Raw genomic sequence first — 18,114 nt, 5'->3', positions numbered from 1 at the left:
TATTTTTGAGAGAAAAAGAGAGAGCGTGTGTGTGGACGTGTACAAGCAGGGGAGAGGCAGAGACAGAAGGGGACAGAAGATCCGAAGCAGGTTCCATGCTGACAGCAGAAAGCCCGATGCGGGGCTCGAACTCATGAACAATGAGATCATGATCTGAGCCGAAGTCAGACATTTAATTGACTGAGTCACCTGGTGCCCCAAGAGTTCAACATACAGATTTTGAGAGGACACATTTCAACCCATAACATAGGGTAAGTATAGCTATTAGAAAGTCCGTATGCCTGAAGCCCAGAGTGAGAAATCTCAGGTCACGTCATAATTCTTTATCCCACCATACCCACCTCCCTCCCCAGTATGATTTGGAAATAACCCTAAATCCCACTTTGGCTGAGCTGGAGTAGCTAGGTTATAACAGATATGTGAAGAAACAACTTCGGGAAAATCCCCTGAGAGCTGATACAGGAAGCTAGGAAGCATGACTCTGGAAGGGAAAATAGAAACTCCTGATTGGTCATCAAAACGAACATTTATTAAGCACTGATCATGTGCAGGCATGAGCCCTCTATTCTGTATGATGCTGGGGTGTGTGTGTGTGTGAGCGGATGAAAGGAATAAACAAGAGTTCTAGTCTTTAAGGATATGTTGTTGTGCACATGGCAGCTTGCTATGATGTAAGGCGGAGTGCACTAAGTTCGAAATAAAAGGACAATGATAGGCCACAAGAATTCACAGAAAGTAAAAATGAATCTGGTTGGAGAAATTTGAGTGAGCTTTGAAGGGACAGAAGGTGGGCACCTGGGTGGCTCATTTGCTTAGCGTCTGACTCTTGATTTCAGCTCAGGTCATGATCTCACAGTTTGTGGGTTCAAGCCCCACGTTGGGCTCCATGCTGACTCTCTCCCTCTCTCTCTGCCCCTCCGCCACTCTCAAAATAAGTAAATAAACTGAAGGGACAGAAGATCATGGTGAGAGACAGAGATGTAGACAGCCTTGTAAACTTGAAAGCACCAAACCTTTGGGGATTGACAATTATAAATGGTCACGTAGCTGCATAAGGTTCAAACAAAGGGTGAGGGTGAGGAGAGGGAAGAACAGATCCACTTGAAATCTGGGGATGATTTGGGGCCCTGAAGTACTATGAGCCACTGTGTCAGGCTTAGAAGCCACTTGCTGACCGTGGGCTACAACAGGAGCAGCTTGGAAGAGGCTGAGATGCATTTCAGCCAAATGCAGTAGAATTGCCTGGAGACTGTGGTCCACGGCAGAAATCTTGGTGCAGATAGTCAGGGGAAGTGCTTTGGGTTTGGTAGACCTGGGTCAAGTTTGCATTCACCATTTACCGGTCCTATCTTATTGGGCAAGGTATGTCAGTGGTGTAGGCATCAGTCTCCTTGTCTGTAAAGTGGGGGTGATCATACTACTTCTACGTCATACTTGGGAGGATGAAATACTGTAGGTTATGGTCAGCAACATTATCTGGTACACAGGCCCAGTTACTGTTCACCAACAAAAAGCAAGTTATCCTTTACTGATTTTGGACTTGATGGTTCTCTCGCCCTGTAGCAGAATAATTTGGGTTCTTTAGAACAGCCAAATATGAGAACGTGCCAAACCGCTGTGGACAACGGTGAAGCAGAAAGGTTGGGAATGGAGTGGAGGGTGCTTGACTCCATCTCCCTTCCCAGTGCACTCCACCCACCGGGAGGGAGAGAATCAAGAGGAAAGACATTAAAGCAAAAAGAGTAGAAAGCATATAGAGAATAGCCTATTCAGCATTGCGCTATCCTGGCCCCTTACAGGGGTCTGACGTCTAGGTGATGCAGACCAGAGGTTGACATCTCGCCTCCTGACCACTAGAGGGTGCCCTGATTTGACCCTTGGGATCCAGAAGGGCCTAAAACAGATATTTGCTTCCTTTGTGTTGGAGAGATTGCAGCTCAGAATGACTGTGGCTCAGAGGGGAGACAGTGGGGAGAAGGGGCGGGTGAAGCCGGGTCTGGACCTGGGTCGGGTAAAGGGGTGCCAGGTCAGCATGAGTAAGATGCAGGCTAGGAATGGAGTATGGAAGGATGCATTGCCGAAGGACTGGAGCCAGCTTCGTGGACCAGTAGGGCAAAGTGGTAGATGCAGCCTTGGGTCTGAACAATGGTGGTGGAACCTCCTTGTTGTTGTTTTCCTTTTCTCCTGTCTCAGAGCTGCACCACTGTGCCATCCGGCAGCTGGATCAGCAGGTTAGCCGAGGGGAGATCAGTGGGTTCCAGGAACCTGACAGCCGATGGAAAGGAAAGATAGGGAGGACAGTGATTGATGGGCATGGGTGAACAAATGGATGAAAAGAGAATAGGACAGATGATGGACGGGAGGGACAGTGGGTAAGAAAGGAGCTGCATAGTCCAAATCTTCCCTGGCTGATAGGATGTGGTCCCTCCAGCCCATTAGGCAGTGAGAACAGTGTCTCATGTTGATGGTACAGTATAAGGAATTCAGTTTATAATGATTTCCCTCTACTGAGAGCAGACATTAGCAACTGACCGGTGGATATGAGGATCTTGCTCAACCCCAAACTGTACAAATGTGATGAGAACACAGCAGACACCTGCTGTTGAGGGGGGTGCCTAGAGGACTTTGGTATCATAGTCTAAGGCTGACATTCAGCCAGGACGCACCAAATGGCTATATTGTTTATGGTCATCGTCCAAACAAATTGGTGGATGCCTAGGCCTACAGCTGGCTAAACATGTTGACTGTTACCCCGACTATGCTCACATAGCTCTAGACAGCTGCTCTATAATGTCTGCTGTACCTATCAAAGATGAGGCTAAAAAACAATGAGTTGTCTTTGTTCAATCCATCACCACTTTTAGAAAAGCGATCTAGATGTAGTTCCTTGAAGGTCCTATGGGGTTTCCAGAGTACTTCACTCTTTTGTTCCCGAGAGGTTTCATTGTCCTTAGATCCAGAGTACCTGGCTGTAAGTAGGTAAGAGATTTAACAATGTATCCAATAGAGTACCTTTCTCACTTGGTATACCTTATCAGAAGAATTAGTCTGTCGGAATTGGCTTCAGTAGGGCCCCCAAATAAAAACCAGTTTTGAAATGTGCACCCTCTTTAGCAATCATTATCGGTAAACTTTATCTAGACTATCTATCGTTTAAGACAACTTTTTTAGACTTTTAAAAAGATTATATATGCCCTAAAGTGGCAAATATCCCATAAGGGAAAAGAAAATTTGCAAACTGAGTGAGAAAAACTCACTCTTCTTCCCTTACTTTCACACAGACCACTGTATTTCTGAGACTTCCGGTCACCAAAGGGATGGGGTTTTTTTTCCCCCCGCAAGCAATTCTCCGTGACACCAGCTGGGTGTCCTACAACTCAACTCCATTCTCACACTGGAGATAGAGCCAGATCCCACAGGTCGAAGGTTCAGTCCTGTCTCCCAATTGCAATTCCACGTGGTCACCTGAACACCTGACCACCGGTGGGCCATAAAGCAGGCGTTTATGGCCCATCACTTCCTCCTCAGTTTCAATTAATTTGTTAGAGTGGCTCACAGAACTCAGGGAAACAGTTTACTTACTGTTTATCAGTTTATCATAAAAGGATATGATAAAGGATACCGATGACCATCCAAATAGAAGAGATGTGAAGCAGAAGGTAGGTGGGAAGGCGCTGGGAGTTTCCATGCCTTCTCTGGGTGCTCCTCTCCCCCGCCCCCCACCCCCGACTTCTTCATAACCCCCAACCTAGGAGCTTTCCAAACTCTGCTTTGGGGACTTTCATGGACACTTCATCACATAGACCTACTCAATAGTTAAATCCATTTCCAGCTTCTCTCCCCTCCCTGGAGAAGGGGATGTGGGGCTGAAAATTCCAAGCTTCTCCTCATGGCTTGGACTTTTGGGTGACCAGCACTCAGCCAGGAGCCCACCAAGAGTCACTGCATTAGAACAAAAGACATTCCTATCACCCTGGGAATCCTCAGGGGTTTAGGAACTCGGCATCAGCAACTGGGGGCAAAGGCCAAATATTAGAACAAAAGATGCTCCTGGTGCCTTTATCACTTAGAAAATTACAAGGGTTTCAGGAGCTCTGTGCCAGGAACCGGGGGCAGAGACCAAAAATACAGTTTCTGCTATTTCACACAAATCGCTTTGGTTTAATTATCCATCGGGACGGATGATAATGTGTTTGGTTAAATATGGCTCCTTCGCTCATCACTGACAGCATGTGAAAGCTGGCTGACTGCGGGGTGCTTCTTCGATGTTTCCAAACAACTCTACTGAGGTATAATATACATACCATGAAATCCACTTGGTTGAACATTTTTTTTAATGTTTATTTATTTTTGGCAGAGAGAGACAGAGACAGAGTGCGAGCAGGGGAGAGGCAGAGAGAGAGGGAGGCACGGAATCTGAAGCAGGCTCCAGGCTCTAAGCTGACAGCACAGAGCCCGATACGGGACTCAAACTCACAAGCTGTGAGATCATGACCTGAGCCAAAGTCGGACGCTTAACCAACTGAGCCACCCAGGGGCCCCTGAATCCACTTGTTTTTAAGTGTGCAACTATTACTGTGATTCGGTTTCAAGATGCAGTTTTGACATGTAAAACTCATACGTGTTAGACAACTCACCTTCACTGTTGGGCTGGATTAAGATCTTTCGGGGTTGTAAGCATCCAGCAGGGTTTGCTTGTTCCTTGTCCTGATTCCCCTCTTTCTTTCTCTTCTCCTCCCCCTGCTTCCCTCCTTCTCTTCTGTCCTCTTCATGTGTTAGGTGCTCCGGGTAGAAGGTGAAAGATAATCCCTGCCCTCAAGGAACAGTAAGACAGTCACAAAATCCATGAAAAGACATCATCACATTCTTCTGTGGAAGCATCATCCCCCATAGAAGGGGTGTCTTTGGGGTTGTGGGGTCACGTTTGTCTCAGCCCCACCCCACCTTCTCAGAGACTTAAGGGCTCAGGCCAACAAACACTTGTTGGGTACCTGTGCTCAATGCTGCGGGTATAAAGATGAATAAAAGCTCATCCCTGTCAGGATTTAAACAGCTTTAGTTCAACCTCAGGTGACTAAGCATCAGTCAGTGTTACCAGTCTGACTGACCTTGTGACCCAGTCCTGGTCTCCCGACCTTCGCCCGTGGGAAGTACAGACGCATCTCTTGGGCGCTGTCCGATAAGGGCTAACTGCCTGCCCTGCTCCCTCACTTCCTGCAGTGAGCTCCTCGAAGGGCCCTCCCTGGCCCCTGAACTAAAATTTCAGATTTCTTCCCACGCAGAGACTTCGTCACCCCCTCTCCTGCTCCTCCCTTTGCCTTTTCACCCTCCAACGTGCAATTCATTTTACTGATTTGTTAGGCTGTATATTCTCTGCTTTCTCTGTTTGAGCGTGTGTCCTGTGAGGGCAGCGATTCGGGTCTGTTTTCTTCTCTCTCCCGATCCTAGTCTGTACTCAAAGAATATCTGTCCAATGAACTCATGAATATCTGATCTTTATGTTGTTCCTCAGGACCAGCGCCCATCCTGATGGGTGTCTCCGTCTGGCATGTGAGGCCAGAAGCTTTGACCACGCTGCCCGCCAGCTTGCAGCTCCGAACCCTGCCCGGCCGTGGCCGCCTTGCTCCTGGACCGGCCTCACTGAACACTCCGCTCAGACGTGTCGCTGCCTGTTCCTCCCCTGACTCAAACGGTTGCTGCCTTCCCTGGGGGGCTGCCCCCGACTAGTCTTAGAACTGGCCTATCCCAGTCTGCCCCAGTTAATTAACCTTCTCTACGTGACAGCTTCACAAGACTGGACAGAAGGCAGAACACCCATGATGTCGTGTGAATTAAAATGCCAGCCAGCAGGAATGAATGAGTAAGAATGCAAGTGACCCCACACCACGCCGAATGCGCGAATCCTCCCAAGGGGTTGTTTTGAAAGCAGCTGAAAGAAGAGTTTAAATATTTCGGAATAATTACTGGTCCCTGAAATTAGCTTCTTAAAAGTAGGCTTTAAAGACCCTCGTGTATAATCATAATATTTATAGGCTAAACTTTCCCGGTAAAATATTTGGGTGTGATAACTTACCATCCTATTCCAAGCTCCTGGTCACCATCAGAGATTTCAACACTCTCGTTAGCATCTCATTGAAAAAAAACCTTTTTTTTTTTTTTTCTGCCCTGAAATTGAGGCCGAAAATAAAGACTCCTAAAGTCTGCTTCAAGAATACCTGAGGCTTTTAAAGCCCCCATCTAGTTTTCACTCCTGCCAGGTGCAGCGAGGAACTTCAGGGAACGAAGGGAAAAGGGGTAGGAGCCAAGTGAACGCTTTAGTTAGGAGAGAACTGACAGCCATCGAGCTATAAACCTGTCCCTGGGTGACTGATTTCTGTATGTGCTTAGTGACAACACATTTGGAAAGACCATTAACAGGTTTTACTCGTGGAACAAGGAGGGTCGATTGAGTACACTTTGAATTTTAGTAGGTCATACAGGGCCCCCTCGTTGGTTCACAGGGTTTCCTTTCCTTGGGAGAAGCACTTCAATGAGCTTTTGGCAAAGGTTAGAATGGGAGTTCTTTCTTTGTGGACAAGACAGTAGGACAGAAAGACAGCTCCACTCCAGCAGGAGTGGAAAGGCGGCATATGCTCTGTTGATGGATTCAGTAAAGCCCTGGTGCTGAAGATCCGGGCAGGATGGTCAAGGCTCATCTTTACCAGAGTCATAGAATAGAGTTTTGGATCTTCATTCTGCATAGAAATCCTTTAAAAAGAGCACGGATACCCTCCTCTACGGGCGACTCCCCCTCCTTCATTCCCCAATTTTGCAGTCACAACAAGAGGCAAGAGACCAGGTCTTTACATTTCCTTGGAGGAAGTAGTCATTCTAAGCAGGGTTTCAAGGTGGAGAATAAGGTGGGCCTCGGTGGGTCGCACCTGCCATATAACCCTCAGGACTTGCACCTGCCTCTTTCCTACTCCCCGACCCCTCCCAGGGAGCGAGGCGGTGGTGTGGGGGGCGGGGGGGCGGTATCTGTTCCGGCGTCTCCGGACGCGTCCTCCACTCCACAAAAGCAGGACCGCTCCCTGCTTGGATTACGTGAACTTTTAGGGGCAGCCCAAAAGTATCTGAGGTGACGCGGATTCCAGTCCCTCGGTCGCCAGCCGCACATTTGTCCCCGCCAGCCTCTGCCCCCACCTCGGCTCCGCTCTGGAGCCGGCCGAACGCGGCCTCTTCACACCTGATCGTCGCCCAGGTCCCCCCCCTTGCGCGGGGGGAAAGACAACGCCGAGGTCCCGGCCGAGGTTGGGCACTTGGGGCGTGGCCAAGGGAGCGCGCGAGCCAGCGTGGGCAGCTCCGCGCTCGGGGTGTCGGTGTGGCAGGCCGGACTGACAGACGCACGTCCCCGACCCGCCGCCGCGGGGGCGTGGAGGGGGGGGAGGTGTCGGAGGAGGTGGAGCCGCCGGGGAGGGGCGGTGCCGCGGGGAGCGGAGCCCGGCCTCCCGCCCCCACCCCCTTCGGTGCCTGGGTCTGGGCGGTGACACAAAAAGCTCCCGCTCGGAGCCGAGCGCCTGGCGGCGGTGTCCGACCGGGAGCGCCGAGGGCGGCGGGCAGGTGGGGCGCCTCCCGCAGGGTCGAGCCGGGGGCAGGGGCTGCGGGCGCCGACGCCGCGCCCCCCGCGCCCGCCCCGCAGCCTGCCGCTGCGCGCGTCTGGCGGAGCGGGTGGCGGGCGCGCCGGGACCACCCCGCGATGCTACCGCTACCGCCGCCGCCGCCTCTGTAGGGAGCGCCCGAGCCCGCTGCGGAGAGAGGTCGGTGACTTTCGGTTTGTTTCTCTGCCCTGGCCCTCCCGGGTCGGGGGCGGCGAGAGGGGCGCGAAGGGCTGGATGTCTTCGCCCCCACGGCGGCCGCGCCCGGAGCCAGGGAAGCGGGGAAGGGGAGCCGCCGCCTGGTGTGTCGGGGGGCGCCTTTTGCACAGTGGATGGGGGGAGTCGGGCCGCAGGGGTCCCGGGAAGGGGAGCGCGGGCCACAGCGGGGCGGCCCCCGGGCGCCGGGGACGGGGTCCCTGGAGTTGCGTGTCCCCGGAGCGCTGGCGGAGTTGGGCTGGCGGCTGGGGCGGGGGAGCGGCGCTGTCGGCGGCTCCTCCGAGTCCTCGGATGCCCCCTGGAGCTCCGGTCCGAGGGAGCGCGTCTCGTGCCCGCGCCGCGCGCGCCCCTGAGGGTGCACGTGCGCGCGCGCCCCAGCGGCGCCCCCACCCCGCACGCGCCCCGGGATGGTCCCCTAGCGAGCCCCTGGTCGAGCGCCTTCCCCGCCCCCCAGAAGTTGCCCTCGCGCGCCACTCCGCCGCCCCGGAGCCCCTCTCGGGAGGAGAGGGAGCAGTGGCGGGCCAGATGTTGGGGGGTCTTTTGTGCGGACCCACGTGCCTGGGGCGCCTGCTCCTGGAACGGCAGCGGCAGGACAAAGCAGGCTGGACGCGTGGGACGCTGCACGCGAGGCTGCCGTCCCCGAGCCCGCCTAGGGTGGGGGTGGGGCGGGGGGAGCGCTGCACGGTTTTGGAAAGAGTAGAGAAATCGGCTGAACAGAGTGACAGTGACTTGATGAGGTGGCGGACAGGGGCGAAAGAAAGGATGCTTGTGAATGCAGCGCCGCTGTGTGTGTGTGTGTGTGTGTGTGCGTCTGGGCGGGTGACCGGGCGCCCCGCATTCCCATATAACCTGGTTTACTAGTATATTTTGCTAGTGTGTGTTTGCCCCAAGATGTTATTCTACGCCTTCTCGTCTTTCTTTCCTTTTGAGGGGTTACGGTTGCTGGTAGAAGCTGTGCCACCGGGGAACTTGGGGGCGGGGGAGACTGCAGCGGAGTGGGGGGAGGGGGGTATTTATCCTGTAGAGACAATTAGGGAGCGTTACGCCCCCTCCGCGGCTGGCGGGCGCTCCACGCCTCCGCCGCCTTCCTCCACCTCCCGGTGCACCCACTCCACCGCCGCTGGCCGGGGAGGGTGCTCGGATTTCTTTCTCTGCTGCGCGTATCTAACCCTTACTGCATGTATTTCACTGCAGGCTGAACAAAGCTCAGGCTCAATTGTGCTTCCTGCTTGTCAGCCTCTTGCCTCCCAAACGCGTACCGTTTCCACTTGATGTCATCATGCAGAAGGGGGTGAAAGGGACTCGGTGACAGATGCAGGTAACCCCCAGTAGTCTGGGTAGCCGCCTGGGTGTCTCTGGGTCATTTGGGCCGGCAGTGTTTGCACGGGGCTGTTTGGGTGGTTTCTGCATCCATTCCTTTGCTGTCTGTGTCGAGGAGCCTGGGGGCTGCTGAAACTCCTGGGTCTGAGAAGGAAATTGCAAATGACTTGAAACCTTCCTTTTGAAAAAGTCATTGAGGGCAGGGTGCGTTTGGGGTCGAATAAATTCCACCGGGTTTCTACTGATGGGAATTTTGATATAATCAATACATAGACAGTTGTGTCTGAATGTGGGGTTTGGATATATGCCTGCTTTCTTATCTGTAGTGATACATTTTGGCTTCAGTCTGGTAATGGATATCGCTTGTTGAAAAGGTATGGCTGGAAGGCCGGTTATAAATTTGACCAGTGCTCAATTAGGGCATTGGTCAGATGTAGTAACCTTCTTACGAAATAATGTCTCTCCTCCAAGCCTTCATTGTAATAGTGTTTGCAATATCAGGAGGGACATGCCAGCAGTAAGTTAACTGGGAGGTGGAAGGGAGGGCAGTTGGGGGAGCAGAAAGAGAACAGAGAGCCGGGAGCGTTAGTTAAGTTTCCATTTACATAGCCATGAACCATTAGGCTCTCGGTCTGCATTTTATCTTTAGGTCGTTGGTGCTTTTCCAAAAACTCTGGCCGGTACATTTCTTTCCAAGGATAGTTCTGCTTCGATGTCGAGCTAACGAAATCTGGGGTTATCTCGATAGAGCTCCATGAAAAGGTAACCTTCAGACATACCAGGACACCTTGGCACTGGCATTGTCTCCTAGAGGGCAGAGTCCTGGCATCCTGCACGAGGAGCAGAGAATAAGAATGGTGATGGGGGTGGACTCAAGGTTTATCTTGCTGGGAGAAGCGATTGCGGAGGGCCACCGGCTCCTGGTGCTCTGTCTTCTTGCACTGCAGCCACAGCAGTGCCATGGCTATGGCAGCCTCTCTCGTCACCATTTCCGCCCCCAAACCCACAGAAAGATAAAATTGAAAAACTTGAAACATGTGTCATTCACCTCTAGGGTAGTTGTGTTTTGAAAGGGGACTTTGAAAAAACAGGAGTGGCACTGGCATTGATCCCTATACTCAGAGCATCCAGGAATCCCTGGGAGAGGTGAGGGAGTTATCTGGTCTCAGCTAGAACAAAGGCCACCGCTTTGGGAAGATCAGATTTGTAATGGTGTTAGGATAGAGGTACTTTGACAAGTAATTTTAATGTCAGCAATAATGCAGGGTGTGTGCTGTGTTCCAGCAAGAGGAAAAGCCACGTGATGGGATAATAGGGAGTGTTAATAATGCAATAGAAACAAAGGGTGTGGTTTTTTTTTTTTAATAGAAAAAATAAATACCTCACACACAAAATTCCCCATGGGAAGACCAGTTGCCTGCACATGTAAATGCACGTCCAAGAACAAAGATAGCCATAGTGCAGTGTTAGGTTTCCTGTGGTTTTAAACTGTGTGCGGTAATAAGTCATAATAAAGTGTTGTATTGATGCTTATTTTGGTTTTTCTTTTTGTAGGTGGAGGCTCCCCGCCCCCAGATGTCTGCAGTAGTGTTTAGCTGTAGGCTGGGGGAGCCCTAGAAGGTTGTCAGACCAACCTTTGCGTCCAGTGCCCGAGTCCTTTCTACAATGTTCATTTAATTCATTCAGCAGATGTTTATCAAGCACCTGATAGATCATAGACTGTGAAAGATGCCAAGGGGTGGGGGCGTGGGGTGACTGGAGACATAAAAATGAACCACCTTCAGGGAGCTTCTCAGAGACCTGATTCTGATTAAATTCAAAGGAAGCTAGAGAGAGAGGAACAAAGGGTGGTATTGGACTGCTGAGGGACTATGATCATTGAATGCCTCTTTCATTGGGGAGATCACTACTTCATAAGTGACCGGACCTGTTGTCCGAAGGTGACCTTGTCTTCAGCTCTTCAGCTAAATTCCATGTGAATGTTTAGATTTCACCATTGTTGAAAGGTCATTCTGTTTCATTCTTTATTCCCTCAGAGTTGCTTGAACCTGTCTATCCTGTCTGCACCCTCTCCTTTTCAAAGAATTACTTGAATTTTGAAACAAACCCTGCTTTTTTGTATTATCTGATTTAGTAAACAGTTGGTGGGAGCGGGGAGGCACTTTTGCAGGTTCTGTCTTTTATAAACAGCGACGTATTGGCAATGTAGGTTAGGTTAGTTGCAGTAAGAAATCACCTCCAAATCTCTGGCTAAATACAGATTTCTTTCTCTCCCAGACGATGTGTCCTGTGTGGTCAGCAGGTGGGCCTTGCTCGTCATAGTCCCTCTAGGACCCAAAGTGATGGAGGTGTGACCCTGAGTGTGTGTGTGAGGTCCCTGCAGTGTGGGAAAGGAAACTCTGGAGGATCTTGCTGTCTGTATTCACGACACCCACGTCACCCACAAGTGACTTATGTTGCTTTGGCCACAACTAGTCCTATGATGCCATTTGAACCCCAATTCAATATTTCTCGCCCTGCAGAAGGGACAGCTGGATATAGGTGAGCCTCTCTCATGACCTCCGCAGGTTGTGTGGCCTAGATGAGGTTATGAAGTGTGTTCCCGTGGGGCTAGCTCATGCTTTGTAGACATTGGGTGTTTACGAGTGCCAGTGCGATGAATGAATAATAAATATCTTAAGGAATTTGGTCGTGCCCCACCATGGTATTTACTGATATGTTGGTGTTATATATACTAATGTGATTGTCCATTGATCATCAAATAAAAAATTACAGTGTTCTCTCTTGTTGCCTGTTTTGAGTAGTTGTTTATTCTGAAGCGATAGGCAAGGAGGTAGTTCCAGGGCTAGTTCTAGGAGGTTCTGTGTTTAGCATTATGTAATAGAGAGCTGTTACTTACAGACTTTCTCTCCCTCACCATCTGCCTCTTGTCTAAGACTTCCTGAGTTTGTCTGGAACAGCCTGGGGTAGAGAAGGAGTGGTCGTGGGCCTAATAAGGGCCACAACTAAGATTTCGAGGGGGCAGGCATGTGTGTAGGGTGGCCTTGGGTCACCCCCTTGTTACTCTGATGTTTAGAAAAGGCACTTTGGATATGTGCTGTTTTCTGGTCACGGGACCGCCAGAACACTGGGTTGGTGTTCTGGCACATTCGTGCTTCCATCAGCCACCACGTTGACAACGTGGTCAACGAAGGTGGTCAGTTTTAAAGCCTTCCTTACCACGCTGTCCCTCAGAATGGTTGGGTGCTGAGGGGTAGGCATTGCAAAGGGCTGTGGATTAAGCAGTTGGTGGCTGGTAGAGAGAGTTTGCTGTAGGACGCGCCGGTTCCTTAAATACCTTTGTTGGTGTTGTGATAAATGCATGCATGGATTAGAATTTTTAGGATGTGATAAGTACCTGCGGCATAAGCGTGGAATTTAACAAAATAGTATTGCTTCTGGCTCAGTAATCACCTTGCTGAAGTCATTTCTATAAAGACAGCTCTCCCCAGACAGGCGATACGGTAAAATGCCTGCTGGCCCCTGAGTCACAGAGGCTAGAGGACATCAGTGTTAGCCTCAGAATGCAGAGGTTACCCTCTGCTTCCCTGGGGTGACAAACTATTGCATCCAAACGGAGGGAAAGTGGGAAATGAGTGGCGGAGAAACCAGCAGGGAGAACCAAATATAGCCCATCCGGGACCTCCAGGAGCCAAGTCGGGGTGCGTGGGGGCTGGGCTGAGGGCGAGGCGCAGACCTAGCAGGAGGGGAAATGAGGCCCTGAGAGGCTAGGCTCGAAATATATTTGGGAAGCTCCAAAACACACGTCTGTATTTTGTTTGGCCTCTTGAGCACCCGCCGCTGTAATTGCACGACGAGGGCGGCCGTCCAGGTGGAGGACACTTGCGGGGTGGAGGTGGCTCCTAGCGCTCCCGTCCCGAAGGTGTGGTGGACAAAGCAAAAGGGAGGAAGGCATTGGTCTTCCTGCTCCCCCACCCCTGGCTTGGTGAGCCACGAGGTGTTCCAAGGAGCCCGTCTTCGCGGTTGAAATCTCCTTCGGATAAAATAAGTCCTTGTTTGATGTTTAAGGATTTTTTTTTTTTTTTTTTTTTTTTTCTGGATGACCTACTGTCATCGTAAGACGTAAGGCCAGCAGTGTGTGCGACTTGTTTCTCCTTTGGGTGGTCGTCGAGGCCTGTGGTTTTTCTGGCCCAGACCCTGTATGGCTGCTGAGGCTTGGAGTGCATTTTTTGCAGAATCGTGGGGTGGGGTCGGGGGGGCTCCTTGTGATCTACTGGGAGCGGAGAGCATGAGTAGGACAGGATGCCTTCTTTGCCACTGGATTTATTAATTCCTGCGTACCTAACACTCACTGCAAACATCTCGCATGATAAAAGTTATTCTGACATCACACAGGCTTCCTGGGCTATCAGACCGCTTGCGGGGAAGGTATTGATCAAATGCAGACGAGCCTCTGGTGGAGGCAAAGTCAAGATGAGGTGGAATCTTGGAGGGCCGTGCTCTGTCCTGGTGTTTTCTGATTCACCTTCCATTTATAAATCCAGATAACCACACTTAATACACTCCTCCCTGAGGTTCTGTCAGCATTGATGAGGTTTTGGCAAAAGCTTGGACAGATAAGTGTGAAAATAGGGAGTATTCTTATTAATATTGAAGTTCTGCTGATTAACAGATGAACTTCTGTCCCCACCACCATATCCCAGATGGGGACCTCATTTCTCTGGACTGTAAGAGTGGGTACCCTTACCTCCTGGCTTTTCCACCCCAATCCATATTACAAAATGCTGATACTCTCAGGACAGTAGGCCGTTTGAATTGTTCATTCCCTTGCATAATAGGGAATGGCTTTCAGTGGCTTCTGCTTTTTGGGGACGAAGTTCCTATTTTTTTAGTCTTCCCTTTAAAGGTTTCCCCACCTAGACCCCAGACTTCATGCCCATCCCTGACTTTGGCTCTGCCTGACTTGAAAATGCCACATTAGCTGGATGGTTAACACTCTATTCCCCCCAAATGCTTTGCATAGCCTGTTTTAAAATTCTGGAATATTCCATAGCCTGCAATGTCCTCTCCCTATACTCTGTCATTGAAGGTGTGACTGGCTCTTAACTCTTCTAAAAAATTTAAGTCTGTCTCCTTAGCCCATCGCAATCCTTCACCTCTTCCAGGTTCTCTGACAAAATTGCCTACATCTCTCATTTCATTCAACATTCATTCATTCATTCATTCCACAAAGGGCACTTATCTTGTATTATCACCTGAGATTGAGGTGTCTTTTTCTTTCTGTTTAATTGCAAGGAACAGAAACCCACTCAAGCTACTTCACATAAAGGGAGATACACTGAAAAGATGTCCCAGGATGGGAATGGGACTTTTCCAGTCTCTGCTCAGCTGGGGGGAAGGGTGAGGGATCTGGCTTCCTCCAGGGGGACCTTCGAGCTGGTGGATGTAGGGACTGGAACCAGCAAGATCTTTCTCTTGCAGGCTCCTTAGAGGTGAACACTGGATGAGGTTTGAACCTATTTTGTATTCCCCACCATGTGCGTACAGCATAAGGGCTCAATAAATACTCAGTCATTGATGAATCTTTGACAGCACAGAAATGATCTCGACCCACTGCGATAAAGGAATTATGGATGTTTTTGGTCATAGACCTACGGGAAGTTAAGAAGAAGAAAACTTCTTTTTAAGAGCTTCCCCTACTTGCATTAATAATGATTAAATATCGAATCAAATTAGAGTTGCCAGGCTGCATTATACGTTTCAGTGGTTGGGAGGTGAACATTCTCACTGATGGTCATCATTCTAAGAAAATGAATTGTTATTGGTAGTGTGTTTTTTGATTTTAGTTTGTCTGCTTCTTCCAAAACAACAACAAAACAAACAAAAATGTCTTCTCCTTTGTGACATATAGCAAGCCGTGTTAGAACTTTACATCCCATAATCTCAAGGCCACCCCACAATCTCAAGAAATAGGCTGTGCTGTTTGGGTTGGACCTTAGCGGGTGACAGTTGCCCACAACTGACTACCATATCTCCCTTTGTAATTAGCTTTTAGCCATAAATGCCTTCGTGATGGACCTCTGGTTTGCCTCGCCTCTTTTGATTTTGGAATACTCATTCACATGATAGAAACTTTTGTTTAACACTTGGAATGCTTGATCATTATGGATAGCGTTATTATGAAAGAGGAAATGTGTTCAGCTGCTTGAGGAAAATGGCCAGGAATACATTGACGTGAAAACAGTGTTCTCCGTTTGAGGGATAATGAATGGAGCAGAGATAAATGTCTCAAAAACAAAGTGTTTGGTGTGATATTCTCTTCCAGTTGTGTTGCTCTAGGTTAGGGTTTGTAAACTGCTTCCTTGCAGGTTAAAAGGGGTTGGAGAAAAACGTGGATAGATCTCTGTACCTTGTCTAGAGAATTTGCCCCTTTGTTGCCTGAGACATATGGATTATGGTTATTTTAAGTGAATAATAGCTAATTCAACCATGCAGGTAGAGAGCCATCCTTATCTGGGGCAAGAACTTGTCCATCCAGTCCTACTTCATCAGGCTAACATGTAAGAAACCGAAGATAGGGATCCATCTATTCACCTCTGGTGATGGGTAAAATGGCATTTGAAACACTGAGAATCAGTGACTTAAATTTTTTTTTTTTAAGGTTTATTCATTTCTCAGAGACAGAGAGACAGAGCATGAGTGGGGGAGGGGCAGAGAGAGAGAGGGAGACACAGAATCTGAAACAGGCTCTAGGCTCTGAGCTGTCAGCACAGAGCCCAATACGGGGCTCGAACTCATGGACCTCGAGATCACGACCTGAGCTGAAGTCAGACACTTAACCGACTGAGCCACCCAGGGCACCTGGGCATGAGGATCGGTGACTAAACTCCATGTTAGATATAAAATTGTGTATATTAATTTTATTCAAATACTCAGTGCCTGCCATTTGCTGGGCACAATTCTGTACAATTCTAAGTAAAATCCTTGCCTTTCCTTAGCTTAATGTACAAACTTGTAATTAATTTGGTTTTCTGCCTTTTATTTTTTGTAATGGTAAAACTAACAGGGGACAGAATAAACCAAATACATCTGATACTCTTCTCTCTCAATTCTTGATCCCTTACCATCCATACCCACCTTACTTGATCCTAATTTAGTTAAGTGATTAAAAACATGGAATTTTTGAAGCAAGATGGATTTGGGTTCAAGTGTTGGCTGTGCTGTAATGACTTTGAGTAAATAAGGTCTGACTGGGCCTTGGTTTCTTCATCTGGAAAATGGAGGGACAGTCAATCTCATTGACTTATTTAAGAGTAAGTCAGATCATTTACATAAGGTGCTTAGCGTGTTGCCCTGTGCATTGTAAACACTACATAATGGCGGCTATTATTAATGTCTGTTTTATTTAGCATCTACCATCCACCAGTCTTGGTGTTCAGTTCTGGAAATCTCAGGATGAATAGTTGCGCTCTGAACTGAAGAAGCTCGTTAACCAGCCAAGAGGATAACCACATCTAAGTAACTACGGCCTTTGGCATTTTTATGAGGATTTGCTTTGTATGTCATGTCATTGGAGTCTTGTCATTGGAGAGTCTCTGTAAAGCTTTGCTTAAATGATGTGGGGTTTAAACGGATAGGCCTTCTCAGTGGAAGCTGGAGGAAGCAGGGAGGCTGTGAGACCACCTGCAGGGGACTCAGGCTTTCCGTAAAGAGCACCAGACACCCTTCCTGTGGTCTCGCTCCTCCCAGGCAAAGCAAGGGTCTGGTTTCCTAGGGTCTGGTTTCCTGGGATGTAGGATGCCACAGTGACTCAGCTTGGCCAGGACTAAGAGGATGCCCAGGGTGAGGGACTTTCTGTTTTAAGACCAGAACAGTTCCAGGAAACCTAGGATGAGTTAATCACCCTACTTAGGGGTCCTGTCCTGGTTCTGTGACTGTCTTAGCATCCTGAAGCAGGCTTTGGGGACACTTCACATGGTTACAGATGCAGCCGTCCTCAGAAAGGAGGTAGGAGAGAACAGGACAGGATAAGACTGCAGAAGGCCAGCGTAGCTTTGTCAGTCGTTTTATTTATGGATCTTTTTTTGGAATGGGATCTTTATTATTGTTATTGCCATCTTTATTAAAGAAGAGATCTCTTTAGCACAGACAGGAAGGGAAACTGAACTATACAACATAAAGGTAAAGTTAATGGGATCTTTTAAAAATGCTCCACAAACCACGGTATTTGCTGTGCCTGGTAGGGTTGTTGCACAGGGCTTGGGGCACCGTTGACATTCAATAAATACTTGTTGAGGGACTGGTGGAGTTTCATCTTTGAGAGCTGGGTTCCAATTCAGGGCTGGGTTGCTGATCTTTGTAGGATTTCAGTCTGGGCCCTTTGACAGCTGATTTGAAAATGCATACACCTAGATCTGCTCTGGGTTCCTTTGTTGTGCAGATAACTCGTGTTTTTATGTATGAGCTTATGTTCTTCTTGCCTGTTTTTTTTTTTCTTCTTGGTGGAACCATGTGACGCTAGCTGATGAGTTGCCATGTCTTTTTGTTTGCAGCTAAGGATGCTTCTGGAATGCGCACATGTTGTGAACATAACAGTAGTGTGATAGGAGTGCTTGTGTGCACAGTGCCCAGTGCTACCCTCCCAGAGTTGAGGGAGAGATTTCCCGAGGAGTCTGTTCACTCCAGCAGCGGAGGGGAGGGGAGGGGGGATGTGGGGGAAGTTTGGGGGGTGGGGTTGGGGGGCGGGAAGGGAACTGGGCCACTCTACTGAGTGGAGATAGCTGGAGCCTGGGCTCCAATTTGCCGACATTCCCTCTTCCTGAATCTCCATTACTAACACATGGGATTGATGGCAACCGATAAGGCCCTTGGATAAGCCACAGATTGTTCTAGTCTTTAGCTGATGCCTCCAGTGATAACCCTTTGTGTTCTGTTTCTTTTTGGG

At 49.3% G+C, this 18,114-nt stretch overlaps 2 protein-coding genes across 15 annotated transcripts in view; both read left to right on the top strand.

Annotated features, from left to right (window-relative positions):
• The window catches only part of LOC144613796 (uncharacterized), a 97,063-nt gene extending 91,011 nt beyond the window's left edge, over window positions 1–6,052 (top strand). For 8 of the 9 annotated variants that reach the window (XR_013551209.2, XM_078435178.2, XM_078435180.2 and 5 more), the window contains one exon: window positions 5,513–6,052. Coding sequence is in view for 8 of the 9 variants with exons in the window: in XM_078435178.2 (XP_078291304.2) it covers window positions 5,513–5,684 (172 nt within the window). In the remaining variant the exon portion in view is untranslated. The remainder of the gene's footprint in view (window positions 1–5,512) is intronic. The other variant, XM_078435181.2, reaches the window with a different exon arrangement.
• Window positions 6,053–7,404: 1,352 nt separating this feature from the next.
• RNF152 (ring finger protein 152) overlaps window positions 7,405–18,114 on the top strand; it is a 79,117-nt gene continuing 68,407 nt past the window's right edge. Inside the window, exons 1-4 of one of the 6 annotated variants that reach the window (XR_009604437.3) lie at window positions 7,405–7,796; window positions 9,045–9,168; window positions 9,820–9,932; window positions 10,725–11,950. The gene's annotated coding sequence lies outside the window, so the exon portion shown is untranslated. Of the gene's footprint in view, window positions 7,797–9,044; window positions 9,169–9,819; window positions 9,933–10,724; window positions 11,951–16,579; window positions 16,689–18,114 lie in introns of those variants that run through there. The other 5 variants (XM_060613993.3, XM_060613992.3, XM_060613995.3 and 2 more) reach the window with 5 other exon arrangements.

This window comes from Panthera onca, chromosome D3, assembly GCF_046562875.1.
Source record: "Panthera onca isolate mPanOnc1 chromosome D3, mPanOnc1 haplotype 2, whole genome shotgun sequence".
Classification (NCBI taxonomy): domain Eukaryota; kingdom Metazoa; phylum Chordata; class Mammalia; order Carnivora; family Felidae; genus Panthera; species Panthera onca.
The sequence above is the reverse complement of the archived record's forward strand: the minus strand, read 5'-3'. Positions and strand labels throughout refer to the sequence as shown.